At 42.3% G+C, this 22,572-nt stretch overlaps 2 protein-coding genes across 3 annotated transcripts in view; both read right to left on the bottom strand.

Annotated features, from left to right (window-relative positions):
* The window catches only part of cpne5a (copine Va), a 60,075-nt gene extending 46,772 nt beyond the window's left edge, over positions 1-13,303 (bottom strand). For both annotated transcript variants that reach the window (XM_037275140.1, XM_037275141.1), the window contains exons 1-2: positions 13,153-13,303; positions 1,692-2,122 (exon numbers count right to left, since the gene is read on the bottom strand). In XM_037275140.1, the coding sequence (XP_037131035.1) occupies positions 1,692-1,804 (113 nt within the window). In that variant the 5' untranslated portion in view covers positions 1,805-2,122; positions 13,153-13,303. The remainder of the gene's footprint in view (positions 1-1,691; positions 2,123-13,152) is intronic.
* Positions 13,304-14,689: 1,386 nt separating this feature from the next.
* dclre1b (DNA cross-link repair 1B) lies at positions 14,690-18,313 on the bottom strand. The gene is made up of 4 exons (XM_037275152.1): positions 17,637-18,313; positions 17,171-17,336; positions 16,591-16,773; positions 14,690-16,077 (listed from the first exon to the last, which is right to left on the bottom strand). The coding sequence occupies exons 1-4, from the start codon at positions 17,829-17,831 to the stop codon at positions 14,957-14,959; spliced, it is 1,665 nt and encodes a 554-aa protein (XP_037131047.1). The 5' UTR covers positions 17,832-18,313; the 3' UTR covers positions 14,690-14,956.
* Positions 18,314-22,572: the final 4,259 nt, after the last annotated feature.

Here is a 22,572-nt window from a genome sequence, read left to right as displayed (position 1 = left end):
GCCCTCCAACCTCCTTTTGATAATGAAAATCAAAGACCATGTGGCAGCTACATTAAAAGGCATTGCCTCTCTGTGTTGGATAGCTGCTTCCAAATCATTTGGGTGGATTCCCTTGTAGGAGTTGCCAAATTACAAGTCTTGGAACTTGGCCAGAGTGGCCTTCAAAACCAAAGAGACTGACTCCCTGTTCACTTTGTCATACATCCGGTTATTTCTTGCGTGCGTTTCATTTTTTCTTTTTCTTTTTTAACCCAGCCATGAAAGGGCCTTCTTTTGATCATCAAACGTTAGCACCATCACCCGCCCATATTAATAAGTGAATGAAAACAATTCACAATTAAGATTCGCCCATCTGCCGAGTTTAACTGCTTCTGATAGAAGCTCAGTGATGACAATTCCCCAGAGGTTTGACAAAGTCCACACACAGACACACATGCGCGCAAACACACACACAGTTGATCACAAACACGCACGTACACACTTTCACCACTCCCCGCTGGTTTCCACCGTCTCAATTCAATCAAAGTCAGGAAGCCGCACCGGTAAGCGGTGAGATGAACAACAAGAGGCCAATGGAGATAGAGGAAGGTGTGACACTCATTCTCTGCACCTCTCTTGCGTGTCTCTCATACGTGAAATGAAACTCATCCATAATGGATCTATGAATGAATAATGAACACGTCGTCGTAGCCCGGCGAGTACACCAAGCTAAAATGTCTTAAACGGCAAGCGATGCGAAGATGCAGAGAAGCGGTCGCAGGCAACCCTGCCCCACCCTGAGCAACCAGCATGCAAGCTTGTATTCAGAAGAGGGGCCTTTGCGGAGACAGAATTGAGCATGAGAGATGGACAATTTAAGCACTTGAGCTTGTGTGACAAATGCTTCCCAGCCTTTGTGAAGCACTTATGACCCCTTCCCCTGGGGGGGAGGGGGCTGCTGGGAGTTGACCTGGCGAGAAGCAACCAGACAGTCGATGTCACCCAAACACACATGCACGTGCACGCACGCACGAGTGTTGTATAAGAGTAGTGCTGAATTTGATGACAGAAAAAAAATTAATTAATATTGACCTCAATTCTTCCACATGCTAATATTCTTGACAAAAAAAAGATGAAATCCTGCCATCACATCTTGGGAATGATAAACTATATGACCAAGAAATAACTGAATATCCATTGCAAGGAAAACTTAGAACTGCTCAGATTTGACACAATTGATGAAATAGAGAAACCACATTTTGGAGAGGCTAAAATGTTTAATTTTAAAAAATGGTTACATATTGCAAATCAAATGCTAAAATGTTGGACAAGGAATAATATTGCGATCAAATGATGAATATGCAAAAAATGTGGAAAAATACTCATTTTCTGCCAGTGACATTTTGTTTTGTTGTCAACAATCTAGACATTCAAGCCCAGTTTTTATGACTCCATATTTCTAAGTTGCAACAAAATCTTGCAATTGAAAAAAATGATTAAACATTGCAATTAAATGCGTAAACCGCAACCACCCAAAATTGAAAATGTGAATACTACAGACACATTTTGCAAATGATGTGGAACAAAAATAATTGAATTAAATGTCATGCATACAGTCATGGATCATATTTAACAATCAAATGATAATCAGGGCTTCACCAAATGCAGTTTGCTTTTAAATTGCATTTGATTGGTCGCATGCATTCCCTCACCTGCAGGAGACTGTGATCTCCACTTTGGTAGCCGGGATGCTCCCGCTGCTCGGGTCCAAGTCGCACACTGTCGTCGCCGTGGTCTCCACTTTATCCATCACGTCACCCTCCATGCTGCTGGCAGGGAGCGCCAGCCCAGGCTGCCCGGGGTCGAGCGTTGGAATCCGGGGTGGCTAAGCTTTGTGGAAGTGAAGAAAAAGCGCTTGGAAAGTTGACGGGTGCGGCGGGCTTACATCAAGCTCTGCATGGGAACGCTCAGGAGGCGACGAATGCGCGCTGAGGTGCGCCGGTGGAGGAGCGCAAGCTGCGAACTCCACCCTCCTTCTCTGCCACCGTCGTCTCCTCCTCCCAATCTTCTACGTGCATTCCCCTACACGCATGCAAACGCTTATCCACGCAATCGATCCACTCGCGCGTGGATCGTTGCGGGGCTTCAGATCAACAGAACATAAATATGACAGGATGGAATTAAATGTGCAATCTTGCTCATGTTTGTCTGTCCATGGATTAAATGGGAAATATTCTACAGACAGTAAGTAAATTATAAGATGATTTTGCATATGTGAATTTATCTCACAAAATATAGACAGTGAAAGAGGAAGTTTTTCAATCAACATTTTGTGAGCAATAAAACAGGCTCATTAGAGTCATGATTAATCAGCCCTAGAAAGTGTCTAAAACGAAATTATCGGGAAATCAAATCAGTATTGGCACAGGAAATCATTAAAATTCAGTCAATCCGTTCCAGACACCCAGTGTTGACAAAAATATTTAAAACATTTTAAAAGAACGTCACTATGAGGACTCTTTAGGCTTTTTTCAAACTTTACCGAGTTGAGTTATTTCTTGAAATCTAAAAAATGGCTGACACTTGGAACCATATTATGCATAAAGGTCCAACAGACAGCAAGACATATGCCACACTGCAACTTTGACAACTCTGGACACAAAACTTTAAGCTTTATCTTCAACACTTGTTGACTAACACTTGTTGACACAAGTTGGAGTTACATTGGCAAGACATCCTGTCAAACGTCAGGCCTTCAAAATAAATGTACACTAGTATAAGAACACACCACAGCAGGTGCACGTGTTATCTGAGAAACTAATGTCCAACTCACATTTTTGTTTTGGATGAAAATTAAGCGGCTATGCAGGAAAAGCGGTATGTTATCAAAAACGTTAACCTGTGAACTCTTTAATAGTGGAAAAAAATATTTAATACATCTCCTTTACTGGGTTTAAGCACAGGTACTCGAATCAAAGCTGCTGCTGCTGTTGGTACAGCTCGGACATCTTCTGCAGCTTCACATTTCTTTTGTATAGTTGGAACAATCAAGAGTCATGTTCATTTTTTTCTCCCTCTCGTTAAGGTCTGCTTTGCAGCTCTGAGACTAGCAAAAACATTGCAGCAGAATTTTACACACGGCACCGCAAAGGTGCTGATTGACATTTGGGTTATAATTGGATGAGGAGGCAAAGGAATGGGCTCATTTCATCAACTGAACAGGAAATTCATCTACCTTCAACCTTGAACTGAAGCCCATGTTGAGTGGCTTCACCTCTATTTGTGACAGTTCTGCAGAATCTCAATAAGCCATGTAGTGCAGAGGATCTCAAGATCTTTGGGTCCAGGCACCTATAAAAAAAAGCAGACTAGCAAGTTGAATTCCCACTAAGAAATAGCCCACGTGAGTAGAATTGTTTCGACAAGGAGCACAGTGGAAGGCAGAAGCTGAACACTGTCAGACATGGTGCCAAATTCAAAAGGTGCAAAAGCACATATTTATTCCCATTGGAAACTTTGAACCTGAGGTAAACCAAGCTACAAATATTTTCCACAGGTCTTCTCCTCTACCCTGCAGAACTCAGAGAATGCTAGAAATGTAATAAAAAAACAACTAAAAAAAAAAACAGAAAAAATCAGGAACACACTGTACATTGTTAATGTGGTAGATGAATAAATATCCACATAGGTGTAAAGGCCCATTTCCAGCAACCATCCCTCCAGTGTTCTAATTGTCCATTGTGTTTGCTAATTGTGCTAGAAGGCCGAAACCCTTGTGCAATTATTTTACTTTTCATGGAAAACACTACATTGTCTGGGTGACCCCAAACCTTTGAACGCTAATGTACAACGAAACTATTTGCTTCATTTCAATGATCATGATGCTACTCCTTTTGGCATGTACCTCTTGGCCACCAGGGAGCAGTGTGTTATATACACACACAGTCTGTATTTTTTTCCCCTTTTGCCGTGAACCAGTCCGGGTCAACTTGAAAAGACCCAGGAAGAAAGCAAACGTAGGCTCAACTCAGTTCATTGTCTTTTTTAAGACGCAGATGCAGAAACAGATTGAAAACCTTGAAACAAGGAAACCAAAAAAAAAAAAAGAAGATGCATTAATACTGGATACAGGTCCTTCAACTTCCTGGGACTTCATCAATCACATGAACTTAAAGTTCCAAATACACAAGTTAGTCTTCTAAATGTAGTGTCTTAGATATTAGACTGTTTAAAAGCACAATGAATTTACATGTAAATTAAATTGCGGCATTTAAATCACTGCAATACAACTCACCAAAGCAGGTCTGCCTTCCCCATGCACCAACAGTCCTAACCAACTTACCTGGTTGCTAAACCTCTACCTGGTGGAAGCTGTCCACAGGTGCACCGGGTTGGTCTCATTACAGCCCACAGAACCCACTCGACACCACCCTCTTGTGTCTAAATAAAAACGTGCACTGAGAGAGGCCAAAACTGCTTTTGACTCAACAATATAACTATACAAATATATGTGAGTATTGAGTATTGTCTGTTTACATGTGTTGCTCCACTGTTTGTTTTCTAATAACGGTTCGTTACACCACCACTCTACGTTTTTCCCCATAATATTCACGTTCAATTAGCTTGGGTGTAATATGCTTTCTTACTTTAGTGCTCATCTAGTGGTACCAAGAAAGTCCAAGTATTTATTTGAAGTGGTAGTATGTGTTAAAAAAAAAAAAGATAACCCCTAGGATAAAAAGTTTGAATCAGAAGAGAGGAGGCTGTGTGGTGGTGTAACAGGTCAGTGACATTGGAAGCTGCCTGAGGATGAAGTGCTTTGAAGCTGAGAGGAAAGACTTTGAAGTTTGTGCGTTAACCAATCAGGAGCAAGTGGAGGTTTTGGAGGACGGGGCAGCCGGCTGAGTTCTGGATGAGCGAAAGTTTCTGGAGGGTTTTGGAGGAAAAAAACGCAGAGCGAGGCTGGATGTGATAAATGCATATATTTCTGTGCTGGAGATTAGTAAGGGGAAGAGCTGGACAATGTTTTTATGGTCGTTTTGAATGCACACCTGCATAGTGAGAATCATACGGACCTTCGGATGCTTTTGAAAATCTTTCACCTTTTCCAAACGACGTATAGGTTGTCACTTGTCTACTCACTTGTATATAAAATCATCAATCCCCAATGAAATGTATAGAAATGTTGTCCGTTCACCTGTGTTGCGCCACCGTTTGTGTTGCTTAAAGTGTCTGCCAAATAATTGTTATTCATTAGCCCATGTATGTCATTTCCCATTTGGTTTTAGCATTAAGCTAACGGACTTCAAGGCAACGTTAATCTCATTGTTATAGAATCGGAATTCCTGAACGGTGGTGCACCCCTGCAGATATTCTGAATGTGTGTGCATCATCAATTTAAGAAAGTCGATCTACGGTTGTCACGGCAACGATACAAAAAAAATCGCTACTGTTCATGACACTCCTGTGGAGCATCCAAATGATTCTTAGGCTTCGGTTTGAAGGTAATTCTCAGCGGCCTCAATATGACTCCTCATCATCTGAGATAAATCAACAAAATACAAAATGTGCGCTGAGCTGGAAACACTTTTCATTTTTGGGTCCAACTGAACGAGCTGAACGGAGGCTGCTGAAATCATCTTGGTCATTGCAGACTTGTTACCACAAATCCAAAAGACATTTTCAATTCTAAATCTTGAGGTTTGAATTACATGCAACGGTGAGGACCAGAGTGTTTAATTGTGGTTTCTGTCACTGATTATACGAAAAGTTCAAATTGGACTTCAAGCAATTGCGCAACATTTAATAAGGTTGAAATAAAGTGATGACAATGACTCACATAGAAATGCCGCACACGTACAACAGGAGTAACTCAACGGTTCATATCCCCACCACCCCGCAGACACCAAAAGATTAAAAAAATAAGGAGCAAGTTATGAAGAACTGTCATGCATGCCGCAATCATCATTTTTCATAGTCTGATGATCTTCAAAGTGTGATTGCGTTGCTGTAGAAAAAAGCTTGCACAATTTGATGAGACAGGGCCGGGAGGGAGAGAGAGAGAGAGAGAGAGAGAGAGAGAGAGAGAGAGAGAGAGAGAGAGAGAGAGAGAGAGAGAGAGAGAGAGAGAGAGAGAGAGAGAGAGAGAGTGAGTGAGTGAGTGAGTGAGAGAGAATCGCCTTTTGAGGGGCCGCAACATGCCCAGGTCGTTGCTGCTTGCAGCATTAATTATCATTAGAATGATGATCAATTATGATATATGATTGACAGGTGATCATTAATATCCTCACCTTGTGGGAAACACACACACACGCACACACACACACACGTAATCTTTAATCATTAAATCCCTTTCAAGGATGCACTTGGCTTTTAAATAGCTTTTAGTCTGTTATTGTGAATTTACTGTCTAGTTTTATTAACTCCTTTTTACTTGAGTTTGTCATATATTTGTGCTTTTACTAGTTCTTTAATGTCCAGAAAGCATTTTATTTTTCTTTAAAGGCACTCTATAACTATAGTTCCTCTCATGTGCATCGTTTGGTCCCAGTGAGTGAAATGCAATATATTTGTTTTGCTACGTTAGAGACACTTCTGCCTCAGGCACTGTCAGTGACAAAGGCGCATATCCAAATGTGCCACCGAATATTATTTTAGAAATGCAGATGTGATTGTTTTTAGAATATTATTCAAGAAATGCAGATGTGATTGTTTTTGTCAGCCTCCTTGCTGTGATTTCATGTTTTATCTTTGTCAACGCTTATGTGGTACGTAACTGGCGATTCAAATTTTGATTGACAGACCCCATGGTGGAAGGGTCTTTGTATGCACAGTAAATGGATTTTATTCTGGGCACAAAAATCTTGCCCCCCACCATGTACCTATCTTTTGCACTAGAAAAGAGCTACTGATCTGATTTTCTAAGTGATTGCAGGGGCAGCGTCCTCTATTGGTAAGCCACTACTGCATTAAAGTCGAAATCAGCAGGTGCAATTTGCTCAACTTTAAATCCAAGCTCTAGCTGTGAAATGATCCTAGCAAATGTCAATTTAGGGTTTCCAGGGCGGCCTTGAAGATAAGGTTCAGGGCGCTCAGTATTACCCCCTGCGGTGACCCACACGGCCCCTACCGGGATGGCCTGGAAAGGCTTGGGGCAAAAGTGGCGCGGTCTCCACTCAGATGCGGGAAACTCCCTGCTGGGTCCTCAGCAGCGGTGCTTGCTGTGAGAAAAGCCCAAAACGCGATATATACGTACTTCTTTACCGTTACATCTCATAAAAACATCAAAACGTTTTTGTCATATTTGAGAGCTTTTTCAAAATTTCGGACCGGTCTGCTTTTGCACAATTGGGATTTTATGCATTTCTGAGGGCAATGGAAGCCCACCTGAGTGATGTTCCTCTCTGTCCCCCTCTCTATTCCTCCCACTATTCTGCTCTCTCTCTCTTCCCATATATCTATCCAGCCCGCTCTCTAACCCTCTCTCTTTCCATCTCTCTTCCCCTCATTCTCTCTCTTGCACCCACCCGCTAATTTCCTCCATTAGACCTTCCCTCAAGAATGATTGCCTTGCCACTCCCCTCTCATCCACTGGCCCTCCCTCTCGTTACCTCTCCTTTTCTCCCACTCTCTCCCATTCCCCTTCTTTTCTCTCTATTTCATGCTTTAGATGCATCCATATTCCTCTTTTCCACATGTACGTAGTCCTGCGCCGCTTTGTTCCTCTCTCCCACCTTGTCTGCCCTCTCTCTTTCTCTATCCTTCCCTGTCTCCCACGCTGCCTCTTTCAATCTCTCCATATTTCTCTTTTCCCAATGGAATGTTGCAACACCCACACTTTCGCTCCGTTTTTTTGTTGTTTACAGCGGCATGTCACGATCACCCTTGAACACTTCTAACACAGGTTATTAATATGCTCTCTGATGGTTGAAACACACAACTAACCTTAAGCACAGCATTCAGGAATTATTCAGGAAAAAATGAGAGCAGAACAAAATCATTTTGAAAAAAAAAACGAGGTCAGCAATTCAAAAATGACACGCTTGCACTTTCCAAGAGCGGGCTCCTTCCACCGAGCTCCATGCTTGATTTTGCCGTAACCAGTTGCGAGAAATTTCCTGGGCTCTTGAGTTAAAGAAACGGCAAGTTGCCGAAGCGAGAAGCGGCGGGTGGAAAATCAATGCAAGGAAACAAATTAAATGGGAATCTTCCATTCCAGGCCTCGCGTAATCGTCATCATCACAGGACGGCGGCTCCTCCGCTACTCCACAAAAGAACTGTTTGGATGCTTTTATCAACACTTAAAAGGATTTTTAAATACATGTAGCGCAACGCGCAAATGTGTTGCTTGTGATGCCTCCCTGATCAAAGTTTACTTTCTATCCTGGGCCAGAGGGTTACACTTTTCTCCCAGAGCCATATCAATACAAATCATCACAATTATCCCCCGTGTGCGAGTACGGCCGGAAATGAATGCTCGCCCACGGACGTGCGAGAGGTAATGTTGGAAGCAGGTGCAGCCGGCGAGGCGTAATGGCGGCCTTCCTCCCACACAGCGATGCGGCGAGGGGCTGCTGAGCCAGATCCACCAGGAGCAGTTCAGCACCACTCATCACAAATGCTCCACCTTGCCGTCTATTGGTAGACGAGCAACCATCTCCAATTGGTACATACATATTGAAAAGAAAATATTCTGTTCATCCATTTCCTGTAGCACTTGTCCTTGGGGTCAAGTCGGGGCACAGCCAATGCCAAGGCACATGCAAGCAAACAATGCAGAGCTCAACAGTCCATGCTAGAACGCATCGGTCTTTACTTTTCTTCTAACAGATCAATTTTAGCATATTAATTTTGTTTTTAGGATTGACCCATAAAAGCTTGCGCAATACAGATTTTACTATGTGTCGTCATTTATAGCTAGGATGTTTCAGAAAAAAAAAGTCCACCTGTTGCTAAACCTAGCCGTTTATTCATAAATATTAGTAGGTATATGACTATACTAGGTATTTTACAACATCCTTAAAAATACTGTGTTAAAAACAACTCAATTTGGGTTAGAAGTTGGGCAGACCCAGGAAGTTGAGACAATTTGACCAAACAACCATTTTTTGTACAAAACAACCTAACAATTTTTTGCAAAGCAACCCAAACTAGGGTCGAATAGATCCAACTTTCTGGATTGGTCTAATTTTTAACTCGGCAGCTTTGAGGGTTAATGATGGTGGTGATGATGATGATGATGACAGTTGAAAAAAAAAGTTGAGTTTCGACTTGGTCCAACGCTTTCTAGTATGCTAGGCCTAAATGTCACAATTGTCACGATTTAAAGGGCTCCTTGTCAACTGCATGCATGTGACGCTGTGAACCCCTGTCTGCGCACGTGATGGCGTAATTAACGTGACTCCCTCTCACGTCAAGATAATGAAGAGGGCTCGCTCACCAGCTGAAACAACCCAGCTATCTGGTCACACACACACACCCCTGTACCCTCTGAGCACAACTCACTATTAGGCTCTTCCTCATTACAGGAACAGCGGGAGCTTGGCGCTCGATGGATCCGTAGGCCCGAGGACGGACGATGTCTCAGAGACAAAATGGCAAGCAGGCTTTTTTTTGGGTTCATCCTTAACGCTCAGTGACACTTTCTAAAATAATAGCAGCTCCATGCTGCTTTTGTACGCCACAATAAAAGCACCATAGGGACAAAAACAGCGTTTTGTCAGTAAATGCATGTTTTGTTCCACTATTTAGCCAGTGCCAACAAGCACAGTCATATTCTTGGTCAAATTCTGACAAATATGTCCTTCTCGCAATCTTCCATCGGATGGTAATTAAATAGATATAGCTGATATCTTGATGTTGAGTGACGAAGCAGGCGGGGCTGACGCGCTCGCTCTTGGTCTGCCTTTTGTTCCCCCTCTCGTCCCCTACGGCAGCTTATTAAGGTCTTCTCATGATTAAAAAATAAATAAGAATAAAAGACAGATTAGGCAATAGGCAAGCCATGTGGCGTATCACTCAAAGGACGGCCCAGTCGACAACTTGACGTTACATCTGTTCCCAACATGGCGTCATGCATTCAAAATCAAGACTAGACACAAAAATGTCATTACTGTTTGTTTTATAAAATACAATAGTTTTTTTTGGGGGGGCGGCTTGAACTGAACAATAGCTTTTCAATTAAATAAGAAAACACAACACTAAAAGTACACTATTTTAGTAAAATATTTAGGTCTGGAGATGAATTGAGAATTTTGCCCAATTGCGCCATCACAGCATGGCAAGGTTGCTTCTTCACACAGGATTGCGTAGCTTTTTGCTAACCGCTAAAAATGAAGCAAACAACATCTAATTCATAAAGCACGCGCAGATGGTTAACTACTTCACCAACACAGGCCAGCAGATGTACGTGTCTCAGCGCACAGGTATTATTTGCGCGTAATTACGTAAATGAGGTAAACATATATTTGCCAGAGAAATTGGCCATCTCTATGCAAATGAAGTCAAATATAACTCATGTAATCAAAACAACCATTCTCAAAGCTACGTGCGGCATAAAAATCATATGCTTGGTTATCAACAGAATTGAACAATTAATGAAGCTCATTAAAAAATGGCGTATAAAAAGTCAAATTTAATTTAATTCATTAATTTATTGACTGTGTGGATACACTGATGTGTAAATTTTAGGCCTCGTATAGCTTTGAGAGGGATTGTATTAACAATGGGTGTAATTGTTATGGCGTGATTTTCTTGATTTGAGTTTGTTGTTTGGACATTGTTCGACCATGCACAGCTTTAAGAGTAATGGCTTTAACAACACAAGCACGTTATTGTTATTCACACAAGCCGTAATAATTAGATCTGGGATATGGCAACTGACACAGTCAAGGAGTCTAGGAGTGTGTCAATGATCAACATTAGAAAGGTTGAGGAGCTGTGAGTGGGCTGAATACGCAGCAAAACATCCTTCACTTTGCAATTAATGGGGAGGGATTTCCCCGAGCTTCCATTCGCATTTTACATTCGAGGGGAGGGAAGTTGATATGAGCTTATAGAACCGCTGGGGCATGGTCATATAATAAAATCTTGGCAAAACATTACTCGATGGATCATCATTTGTTCCAGGTCTGACAAAAACAGAGCAAAAACTTCCCACTGAGATCAATTATTGGGGAATAATTTCATATTTGCCACCTTGTCAATCAACGGCTAGCGGGAGAAGCTAACTCAATTCAGTTCATTGGTATTAAAAGTTTCTTTCTAAAAATCATCGGGAGAAACTACAAGATGTTAAACTGGGTTAAAAATGAAGTGCATGTTTCTTACTCCTGTTTTATTGCACAAAAGGGATCATCAGCAAGGCTAAGGAGAAGGTGATGTGGTTGTCAAGGCTTTGGCAGAGTGTCTTTTAGACAGAGCGTTTTCACAGGATTTCAATCTGTCAGGAAGACTGAAGGATAACACATACAACACACACACGCACGCACACACACACACACACACAACAATTCAATCCAAGCAAGAACAAAACATAGCAGGCTGTGAGGAAAAAGACACCTCATGGAGTGGAAATGGAAATCATTTTGAACAAGTCACTTTATGTTATGATTTACTCGCTCTGGAGGCTTCACAAGCCAAATCAATTCATGTCAAGCATGCAAAGCAATGACAGAATAACCACGGAATAAAACACAAAGTCAATCGATCAATGAATACAACCACTGCCAGGGATCCAAATATTAAAAGTAAGCACACAGCAGGCTCCCTGTACCGTTCCTATGAACATTATTCCAAAGTGTGTGCTTATTTTGCAAGCTTCTACTTTCACCTTCGGGCCACAACAGCCGAGTTTCACTCACACTGTGGCTATGAATCATCATTAGGCGGCTGATAAAGTACGCGATTAAAAGAACCAGGGTGTTTTGCAGAGCTCTGTGGGCTGCAGTGGAAGGTTTCGCATTAAAGCGTACACGAGATAGCGTGTCGGCCGGGATAACCGGCCACTTTGGAAATATAATAGTGATGAATGATCTTAATTGCTGTGTGTCACTCTCACTTGGAAGAAACACAAACGGGTCATCGCTTTGTTTATAGCTACCTGCTTGTGTTTACATTCTAATAAGAGCAAGAAGTGAATGGCAAGTTTAGTGACATTCACCAAATGGCAAGCCATAATGGAGAAGTATCATGCTACCGAGTGGGCCCAATTTACTGTTGTTAGCTGCACGCTGGAATGGCTGGTGCCCTGTAAAATGCATTCTCATTAGAGACAAAAACAACCTTGAAATGGAAAATGTCAGGGATATTTTAGAGATTTTATTTGATTCTACTTGCCGGTGCCGACACGTGAGGGAGAAGATAATAAACCTTGCCTGAGACTAATACACGGAATACAAAAGCAGCAATGAGCTGTAATTGTGTTACTTTTGTAAAATGGACTGTTTGCCATCCCCTCAACTCTGGGGGGGTTTTTTTGCAGGGGGAGGTCGGAAAATGGATGGATGGATGGATGGATGGATGGATGGATGGATGGATGGATGGATGGATGGATGGATGGATGGATGGATGGATCTTCAAAGAACCTGATGTTACTGTCATTTGCTTTTCTCTTTAAACAATGTAGAAAATGGATTAAAACCTACTACAACAGTTTCTCTTTTTTGAATGAAAAGTATCGGGAATTTTATTCCAAGGCCACGCCACCCAGTTGTAGCTGCTACACAGGAGGAGTGTAACGCCGGTGACTAACGACGGGCGAGCGCATGAAAAAGGAGGAAGAGCCGCCAGGAGCACAGAGGAAAGGTTGCTTCTGCTTAGAGGCTAGAATGAATACGATTAGAGGCTGCAAGAGAGCCTGTGAAAGAGAGCATGAAGAGTACATTGTGAGAGAGGAGGGGAAGGTGGAGACCCCCGAAGGGAAGCACTCAAGTGTGTGTCATCAACCAGCAGCTGGAGCTTACCAAGTGAGCCGCAGACCATAATAGCAACACAGAGAAAACGATCAATGACACCTCTTGGGCTGTTTCTTTCTTTTTTTTTTTTTTTACAGTTGCACATAGGGGCAATGTTTCCTCTAACTTTCCATGTATCTGAGCATTCACACCTTCAGGGACCCTTCTGGCCCAATCAACTTTTTCTCAGTGATTCCGGCTCAAAACATGACTTTGGTACCTCTCGGTTGATGTTGAAGCTTTGTAAGGACGTGGTGGTCATGCAGTGACCATCCTCCTTCACCATCGAGGGTTGCACGGCACTCATCTGTGAACAATCCCTCTGCGTCTTTCATGGACTGGGACTCATCCTCTGATCTCAAGTTTCATAACCTTTGGAGCATCCACAAGCAAAGATCTTGTTCATATCCAAACAAGGATATCAAAGTATCCTGCAAAAATTCAAGCAGAGAATATGTATAAAAAAAATAAAGTCCAAACGTTGTTATCAAATGAGATGTTTCTTTTATGTTTTTGATTAAGATATCTTTTGATTTCAACAAACACAAACTACTAATGTTGCAAAGTCAGTAAAAATGACTATTTTCACTTTTTAAAACCCATGAAATGTGCATAATTTGGAACAATGCATTCTAACAAAAACTACATTTTTAATTTCTATAATACCATTTGAGAATACACAAGTTATTCTCTAACAGTTCATGACTTGAAAATTATGCTGAGCACTATTTGCATAAACTATTTATAAAATCAAAGAAAACATCATTTGCATAATAACTGGGAATGCGGAAACCTGCATCCCACCACACTTCTTTTTGTAACTTAAATGACGGTCACATCACGTTTTATGAATAATTCATGCAAGAAATTCCAATAGATTCTCCTACTCTGGCTTCATCTCCATATGCTCTCTTATCGCCCTCATTCAACCTTGTTCTTCCGTGCAAGAAACATCCATGTCTACACGTCTGTCACCTCAAACCTCCACAAACACAGTCAGAGGCCAACAAAAAACAGCTGAGCTCTGTGAGCAGACGCGATAACAGCCAGTGCCGCCGTGTGGGTGCAGCAAAGCGCGGAAACGGGCTTTGCTTCTCATGTCGGCACCGAAAGACAAGACCTCTGCTATCAGCTGGAGTGAGCCCTCAGCTGGTTCTCATCGCCCACGCACCTCTGTTGACAATGTCACACGTTGGGTTGGAAATGAAAGGAGCGGCGATGCACTTTCGCTGAGCTTTGACTTAAAAAGAAAATCTGTCGCCCTTCGCCTCTTCTTTAAACTCTTATTCGGCTGATGGGAGAGCGAAGGGTTGAGGGTACACTCACAAAGCTGTCCATTTTATTCTCAAGGCTCGACAACTAAAAAGAACAGGATGAATCACTTCCCAGTAGCAGCGGTGCTCTGGGAGCTGTCTGTGGTGCTGAAAGCCTTCGAAATCCACATTTGGAGATTTGAAACGGACTTAAATATTTGCTGCTTTGTAGCACATAAAAAGTGATAGTTTGCAACACTGACTGTGCTTCAGTAAAGTAGTTATGTTGTTCTGGGAAGCGGTCAACGTCGGCGATTACATGCTATGAACAACCGAAATCACGCACGGACACACGCTGCTTGGAATCGCTTGCACAATACTGCCATCTGCAGGACATATGGCCACACTGCAACTGGAGCTGGTCAGTTTCTTAAACAAGAACGTCAGAGAGCATGTGGTCGTGCAAGTTAATATTAAGTTATGGATAAAATCGCTTTCGTCAAGTCTAGTTTCCCCCGTTTTTATTTCAAATTAATTCTATTGATGGAACATAAAATTAAAACAAAGTCTGATTTTCATCAGTCAATATTCAGTACATTTATTATTCCATATTAGTTTTGTCAGTGTCAAGATATTTGTGTGATCATCATATAACACTTCTGCTTGATCGTGTGCCATGTGAGATTTTTAACATGTAAAAGGACCTGGCTCAGTCAGGACAGGAAAAAGGTGCACTTATAAAGTAAAAAAGGTTAAAAAGCACAAACACACTTATGGCACATTTGTCTTGTGTATGGGACAGAGGGGACGCATGCGACTGACACTCCTCAAAGGGTAGAAGAGCTTTAAGTCCTCCGGTGGAAAAACCACATGCTTCAAGATGTCGTTTTCAAGCCGTTCAGCGTGAGCGTCAGAATACTGTAATGAACCTGACAAAGCCGCGAAATGGTTAGGACTGGAGAGGGGCACAAAGTCACTGTCAGACCCGTTCGTGTCGTCGTCCGACATTGGACCAGCGCCAGTCCGGTTAGAAGCGCTCGACGTCACCTCTTCGATGGCGCGTCGCCGTGGAGTTAGTAGCGCGCCGGTGTCCTGCAGCATTTTCAAGGAGTCAAAGTTACTTTGGCTGAGTTGACTGAACGGCACCCTCTGCGACATCAACATCTCTTCCGGGATGGTGCAAACCAAGTTGGGCTTTAACGTGTACAAGAGGTCTTGGCGGTTTTTAAAGGCGGGAATCTTCTCACTGGATTCTCTCAGGTTGCAATCAACACTGTCAGTATCCATCTCCTCTTCCTCCTCCTCCGAAGAATTCGGACCCAGACACTCCCAGGACTTCTTGCTTGAACTCTCAGGAGAGTCAAACACCACTCCTTTAGGCACAAGTGGTCGGGCATATTGGCGCCGAACGCTGGCTGATGATTTGCTCCAGTTTTCCGGCAGCCTCCTCATGTAGTGTTGCACTGACTCGGGCACCAGGATTTCGTGCTTTTTGCTGGGTAATAAGGTGGCGAGGCTTCCCGGAATGCCGTTGCCAACAATGGGCAACAGGGAGGAAGGTTTGAGTCCACTGACAAAGTCCACCAGTTCTTGATAGGACGAGTGGTCCGAGTAGGGCACCACGTGGACTTTGGGGTGGAAGAGGTAGAGGGGCCGGCTAGTGGGATAGATGGCCAGGGTGGGTTGTTCGCTGTTCCACTGGCACATCGCGGCAAAGGTGATCTCTCTCTGCTCCACAACGCGGATACGTCCGGCGCCCGGTTCGGTGGCGAAGACGTCAGGCAGCTCGAGTATCCTGAGGATCTCCATCCTGTCCAAACTCACCTCGATCCAGGTTTGAAACTCTCTGGCCAGGTCTACTAAAAGGGTCTCCTTACCGAGGGAGTAGAGACCTACGAGGCGGCAGAAGACGGCGACACACTCTGTCAAGCTGCATATATTGTCAAGATTTCTTGGTGTTTAGAGCTGCAGCTTTTAAATATTTATCACAGAATAGTAATAAGAACATTTAGAATTTGCCACAAGCTTCTTGAAAATTTACTGGACCTTTTTCACCCCATTGCAACCAAACTCAAGATAATTTTTTTTTAGCGGCTTCCGTATTTCAAAACACATGAACAACCGAACCATTTGGTCACAATATACGTACGTTCAACCACTCTTGCAACAATTTTTCAAAAAAGCAACTAGCAACTTTCCTAAGAAAGAGAAAACAGGAGTGGAATCCTACTGCTCTAAAAAGAAATTTCAAATAGTGTTTGTTTGGTATTCAAAGAAATAAGCTAAAATGTTAGAAGTGGGAAAAACAAAACTCAAAACCTGTTTTAGTTTAGTGTCATTTGCTTTTCCTCAGAGAATTTAAATATATCAAATACAAAATTTCAACAAGCAGGGGGGAAAGTTACCTAAGACAACGTTGTGGTCTGGGTGGCTACGGATGATTTCCTTGATTTGCTGTGTGGCTTGCTTTCTTGAGGGGATGCTACGGTTGGGGTCACAGTTGGTGTTATCCAAGTACAGCACATCAATGGTGGCTTTAGTCGCCAGGCACAACTCACGCAGCATCGACGGGGAATATCTAAAGTCACCTGAAATTTAGAAGTATTAAAAAATGTACCACAAACTTTTGTGTGTCTTTGTGGAGTACAGATGAACCTGTGAAATTTTCATGGCACGATTATCACGACAGAAAATGATCACGATTATCAGTATGACATTGTATTGAAGACAACTACGCGTTCCACACTGTTATCGCACATGGAATGCATGTTCCTCGTCTGTGGACCGAGACTGGTGCTGAACTTTCTCACGGTCAGTCGGTCAGGGTGAGGACATGTACATACCCAGATAAATAAAGGTAAGTAAATATCCGTTTCAGGTGGACCACCAGTTTTAAAGAAATACAACAATAAGGGTGAAATAGTCACACTGCACGTTTGAACAGCAACAAGCAAAGTTTCATTCCCAGTGTGTTGAGCCACTCACCGGTGTATAAAATGGTGCCAAAGTAGCCCTCAAAGAGGAACATGACTGCGCCAGGACAGTGGTTGGCGTCTATCAGTGTGACCGTCATGTTTTCTTTGCCAATGTCATCCAGGGGCAGGAGGTACGAGTCACCCACCTCCAACGGGTGGATCCACTTCTCCTTCACCTGTACAAGACAGGATTAAGAACAGCAATAATAATCATAAATATGCAGTAGTTATAGAGTCTACACACCTATGTTCATATGCCAGGTTTCCGTGATTACAAAAATTGAGACCAAGTTAAATAATTTCAAAACTATAACCATTATTGCGATTCATAATTTTAAAATAAGATCTGATAATGTGATTGCACAAGTGTACACACCCTCTTTTAGCTGCAAGAGTGTAATTCCATTCAAACTCATGTTACATGGAAGTTAGCGGGGGTGTCATTAAATGATATACTGGAAAACAACCCATCTCACCCGGAGCTTAACTTTGACCAGTGAAGCAGTAACAGGGGAACAGTAGATGGGTCGGTTAGCCCATGTGGACGTCAGGCCGACCGTGTGGTCGCTGTGCATGTGCGACAGGAAAAAGAGTCTGCTCTCTGGACATCTGCGAACATGCCAGAAGTCTACAGCCACAGGAGTGTTGGTGATGATTTTGCCATTGGACATCGTTCCATCCGACTTTGCAGACGCACCAGTCGATCAACGAGTACGAAACCTTTGTGATCTCTCGCTAACTCAACTCGTCTCGGGTCGTGCAATGGGTCGATTGAGGCCTGGTTGGCTGGCTGATTCTAACTTCGCAGCGCCATCTTAAAGCGTTCTAAAATGTTGCACTAAAGACCCATTAAGAAATACAAACAATAGATTTCAGCGGTAGCCCGCATCCTTTTCCCGCACTATTTATATTTTCAATATATCTTCCGTCATGACACGCCCCTGCCCTACCACAACAATGTCACCTTTTGTTTACGTCACAACTGCGTTTCACGGGCGACTGATCGATCCTGCATCCAGCTCTTGCTTACAGTAACACATATCCCGGTTCCACTGTACAAATGTCCAATAAAACGGCTAAAATGGATGAATTCGCCCTTTTATTTCCTTTCCAGCGAAACATAACACTGTCGCTTGTAAAATACGTATGTCTGCGTCACAGGTTTGCCGTTTTAATGGTGCGTTTGGAAATACTCTGTAACGCCCGTGCACGGTTCGGAGAGTAAGTTTGTTCGGAGAGGCATTCATTTCTGAACGTATGACAATCACAATGGCGTACCGTGTACCAAGTCGGAGCGCCTTGTGTTGTTTTGGTGCTCTGTGAAGAACAGAACGGCAAGTTTGAGTGAAACAATGCGCTCCGAGTGATTTTCTTGAACGCGCCCTTATTCCCAAACCCAGCCGCTCACAGATGCAACACTGCCCTCTGCTGTCCGCATTGTGTAAATGAATCAGAGAGCTTCTTTTGCCTTCATTTCAAGATTTATGGTTGCAGAAGAAGGGCGGGCATAAAAAAAGAAAAACGTTATTCATTATGTCGCTTAATCACAATTGTTTTCCCTCAATGCTACTGCCAGGTTTACTGCCACATATAGATGCTGCATGGCTGGTTATTTTAGTTTTTAAATTTATGTCTCTAATAAGACACTACTTTGGCAAATAAAATATTTCCTAAAAAGGCTACTGTTGATGGTTGAGCACGAGTTATCAAATAAAATGAGTATGCAGGGAATCATGATCTTTTTTGCTATTTTTTCCCACATGATGGACGGTTAGTGAGAAAGAAATATATGTAGGTCAATTGCAATATTTATTTATGAATGTATTTATGTATTTATTTGTTTGTTTGTTTATTGATTTATTTGTATCGACAAAATGTCCACGTAGCTGCTTTTGCTATTCAAGATCTTGGGTCTATTTTAATGTTGTTGTTTTTCCCTGAGCACTGAGCCTTGCATTGATCTTACTGATTTAGTTTAATTGCCCGTTGCATACATAAATGTGCAGAATGTATCCATTATTTTACACTCAGATTTCCATTTCCTGCATTAACATACAGGTGTTGAAGATTTTAATTGTACAGATGTGAAGACTGAATCTCTTTTTTGCTTGATGTCCTCATTTCTTTTCTAAAAATAGTACGAGGAAAGGTGGTCCAATATATTTTTCAATTCGGTTAGTTGGGGGCAGGTTACAACCAAATGGGGGCGTTACTATGGTGACGGCACCCGACAGTCGTCCCCCCTCCCCCCGTGCTTCCTTTTATAGTTACTTCCATAGTACCACTCACTGAGGATTACACCTTCCAGTTTCTCTCTTACTGCAGCGTGTGTCTTTTGCGCTTGCCCCCGAAGCACATGCATCACAGTCAGCTTTACTGCTAATTATTTGACTCACACTGCACCACACAAGAGGAGAGAGGGGTGGGGGTAGGACTTTGGGGGAGTAGGATGCTTGTTACCGCTCACATCTTACACTTGCTCAGAAGCCATACAGGCGGCCGGCGCCATTTAAATTAGTAGCACACTGCGTGGGGCCTTCCACTGGAATCAACGAAGAAATGATGATGAACTGGATAATAGGCAGAGCAATGATGCATAACTGGACTGTATTCTTCAATTGGTTGCCTTCATTTTCAAGCATATGCCCCCTTATCAAAAAAATAAATGAAGCAAATGATTGCAGGTGATTTTTCTATACATTATTGTTGTTTTGTTTGAGTGGGGTATAATATTATTGTTAGAAACCGTTATGCTTTATTATTGAAAAAAAAGGTTTGGTGCCTTAATCGAATCAAATTTTTCAATTGATGCCCACATTGTTGTACATTCATGTGTTGGTCTGCTTTGTCAATGACATCAGGAGGTGAAAAAAAAACCATATACATATAGTATATATACATTACAACAGAGGGAAAAATCAGCAATTTTTGTTGCAATTCACTGTATAATTTGTTTGACCTATTGACTGAATCCATGGTGAGACCACTGAGCACGTGCAGTCGCCGCTTGTATAGGGTAGGATGCTGAGGTCAGCCTTGTCTCCTCGCTCTTGCATTTGCATGCAGAGCAGAAGAAGCAGCAGTGCTGTCCGACAGCAGCGATCACAGCAGAGCAGATGGCTCCCGCCACTATTCTTCATGCTGTCCTCTGCCGTCATCTTCTGTGTCAAAATTTCCTTCGGCCTTTTGTCAACATTCCTCTTTGAAGCAATGGTGAGCGCTGATTTGTCTGACTCTATTTTCCACTACATGTTCCTTTCAATTGAAGTTAGATGATGAATTTATCATATTGATTAACTCGAGTAGATTTGTCAGGATGCTTGTTCTTTAAAATCTATTTCTGTAGCTTCCGTTGTTCGAAGGTGACATGCACACTAACATGCTGAAATAAATGGAAATTCCATTCATCCATTGCAGCCTCATAATAAAACCCCGAACAATTTTTGTAACATATTTTAAATAGGAAATATTGCACTTTACATAATTGTTCAAACATACAATAATAACATAATGACCACGTGAAGAATGTGCATCATGATGTCATGCTTAAATGACTTTTGATATTATCCTAGCACAAAGATGGTCACACCCAAGACATTCAGTAACCTGCAGTAATATAATTTTTTTTGCGTAAACAATCTATTCCTGTGTGTATTGCTATATTGTCTGTCTACATGTGTTGCTGCATCATTGATGCCAGTTTTGTTAGCCTGTAAAAACAAGCCTATTTTGAATAATTTTGGTGTCTGATCATTTTTCTTCTCTTTTTACAAGGAAATGTTTTTGTTTTCTTAATTCACACACAATATGAATTTATTTGAAGACCACAGGACCCAACTCTACTTTCAGTTGCTTGCTCTTAAATCATGGATCTCGGATGAATGACAAGCAGATTATACGTGTTAGCGCCATTCATCGGAGCCAACGCATTGACATGCTCAGAGGTGATGGCAGCTTTATTTCCCTTCAAGGATAATGCAGCGGCACAGTCTGTACGCTCCGTGCCGAGATATTTATGGGCATGTGTGAGAAGCCCAAGATGTCCCTCGGGGGGTGAACAGCTCGTTGCTGGGTAGAATGAGCTGGTGTTAAATGTATTTTTCACTCATCTCTCTGTCATTCACTTATTTGAACCTTCAGCATCCTTCTGCTGACCAAACTCAATCCAAGCGCAAAATACTCAGCTCCACGTTTGATTCGATTAGACCCATTCCTTAGCCTGTGAGGGGTGAACTAAGTGGAAGGGGGTTTGTGATACATCACAGCGGCAAGGATGATTAAGTGATAACAGAGAGATGGATAATTGAGTAAGAAGGAACCAAGCTTGGCTTCTGCTTACCTTGAAGCCAACGATGTAACGTTGCAGTTCCATACAAGACAGTCACAGACTGTACAGAAAGTCACGTTTACGTCATGTATGTCCGTTCCTGTAGGGTGTGTAAATAATTAGTTACAATCACGGCAGGGAGCGTAATTTCAATCTATCTTGGATATGGACTGGAATGTTGAAGATCAATTGAAGGGATGTCATTGACAGAAGTGTACGTTGGTGTCAGTAGGCGCTCCGTACACTTAACTGTAATAAAATACAGGATGCATAATTGATCAGAAAGGCCCTACAGAGCATGCAAGGCCGTGATATGCTTCAGCATTTCCATGTGCATGACAAATGATTTGCATTATGCATGTATGGAGCCGGAAAGGAAATGGCAGCATTTAGAAGGGGAGCTGTCCTTTGCTAACAGCAGTGCTGGGCGCCCTTTTTGGGTGTCACGCAGGTCCTGAAATATTACCCGCTCAGGATGCTTCTGGGTTAAGGTGTTGCTGCAGGGGTGGGGGAGGAGGTTCATTGCCTGGAAGCAACCTCCAAATCTGATCTATGCTTTTACAGAAAACTTGAGGGCATGCATAAATGCACTCAAGCACAACAGGCCCAGTCCAGATTCAATTAATTGTCCTGATATGTTTGTGTGTGTGTTCTCTTTATGGTGGATCTCAAATGTGTACATCATTGGTCAAATGCTGGGTGTTTATAAATAAATAAATAAATAAATAAATAAATAAATAAATGAATGAATAGATAAATAAATAAAATATAATATGATATAATAATTTTCACTTTTTTTTTGCGGATTATGACCATAAAGAAGGCAATGGCGTATAGAAAGTAATGAAATACGAAATGTGGAATAGAAAGGATGCACCACTCACTTAGACAGCAAATAGAATGAGCTACCACTCGTCTGCCGGTCGATTTGCAAATAAAGGAGGCAAGGGAGTGTGTTAGAGATTGAATGTTACGACAGTACGTGAGCGATAAATCGTGTCCTGTTGACACTGTATTGTTGCAGCTCTGTTTATGGCGAGATAGCTGGGAGACATTTTAAATGAGTGATGACCCAAATAAAACAA

Source organism: Syngnathus acus, chromosome 2, assembly GCF_901709675.1.
Source record: "Syngnathus acus chromosome 2, fSynAcu1.2, whole genome shotgun sequence".
In the NCBI taxonomy this organism is placed as follows: Eukaryota; Metazoa; Chordata; class Actinopteri; order Syngnathiformes; family Syngnathidae; genus Syngnathus; species Syngnathus acus.
The sequence above is the reverse complement of the archived record's forward strand: the minus strand, read 5'-3'. Positions and strand labels throughout refer to the sequence as shown.

Bases quoted from the DNA above. Each gene is read 5' to 3' on its own strand.
- dclre1b (XM_037275152.1), bottom strand. From the start codon at position 17,831: ATGTCCAATGGCAAAATCATCACCAACACTCCTGTGGCTGTAGACTTC. The intron at 17,337-17,636 runs GTGAGATGGGTT...TGTCTTGTACAG, and splicing joins TGGTCAAAGTTAAGCTCCGG to GTGAAGGAGAAGTGGATCCA. The intron at 16,078-16,590 runs GTAACTTTCCCC...GCCGCCTCGTAG, and splicing joins AGACCACAACGTTGTCTTAG to GTCTCTACTCCCTCGGTAAG.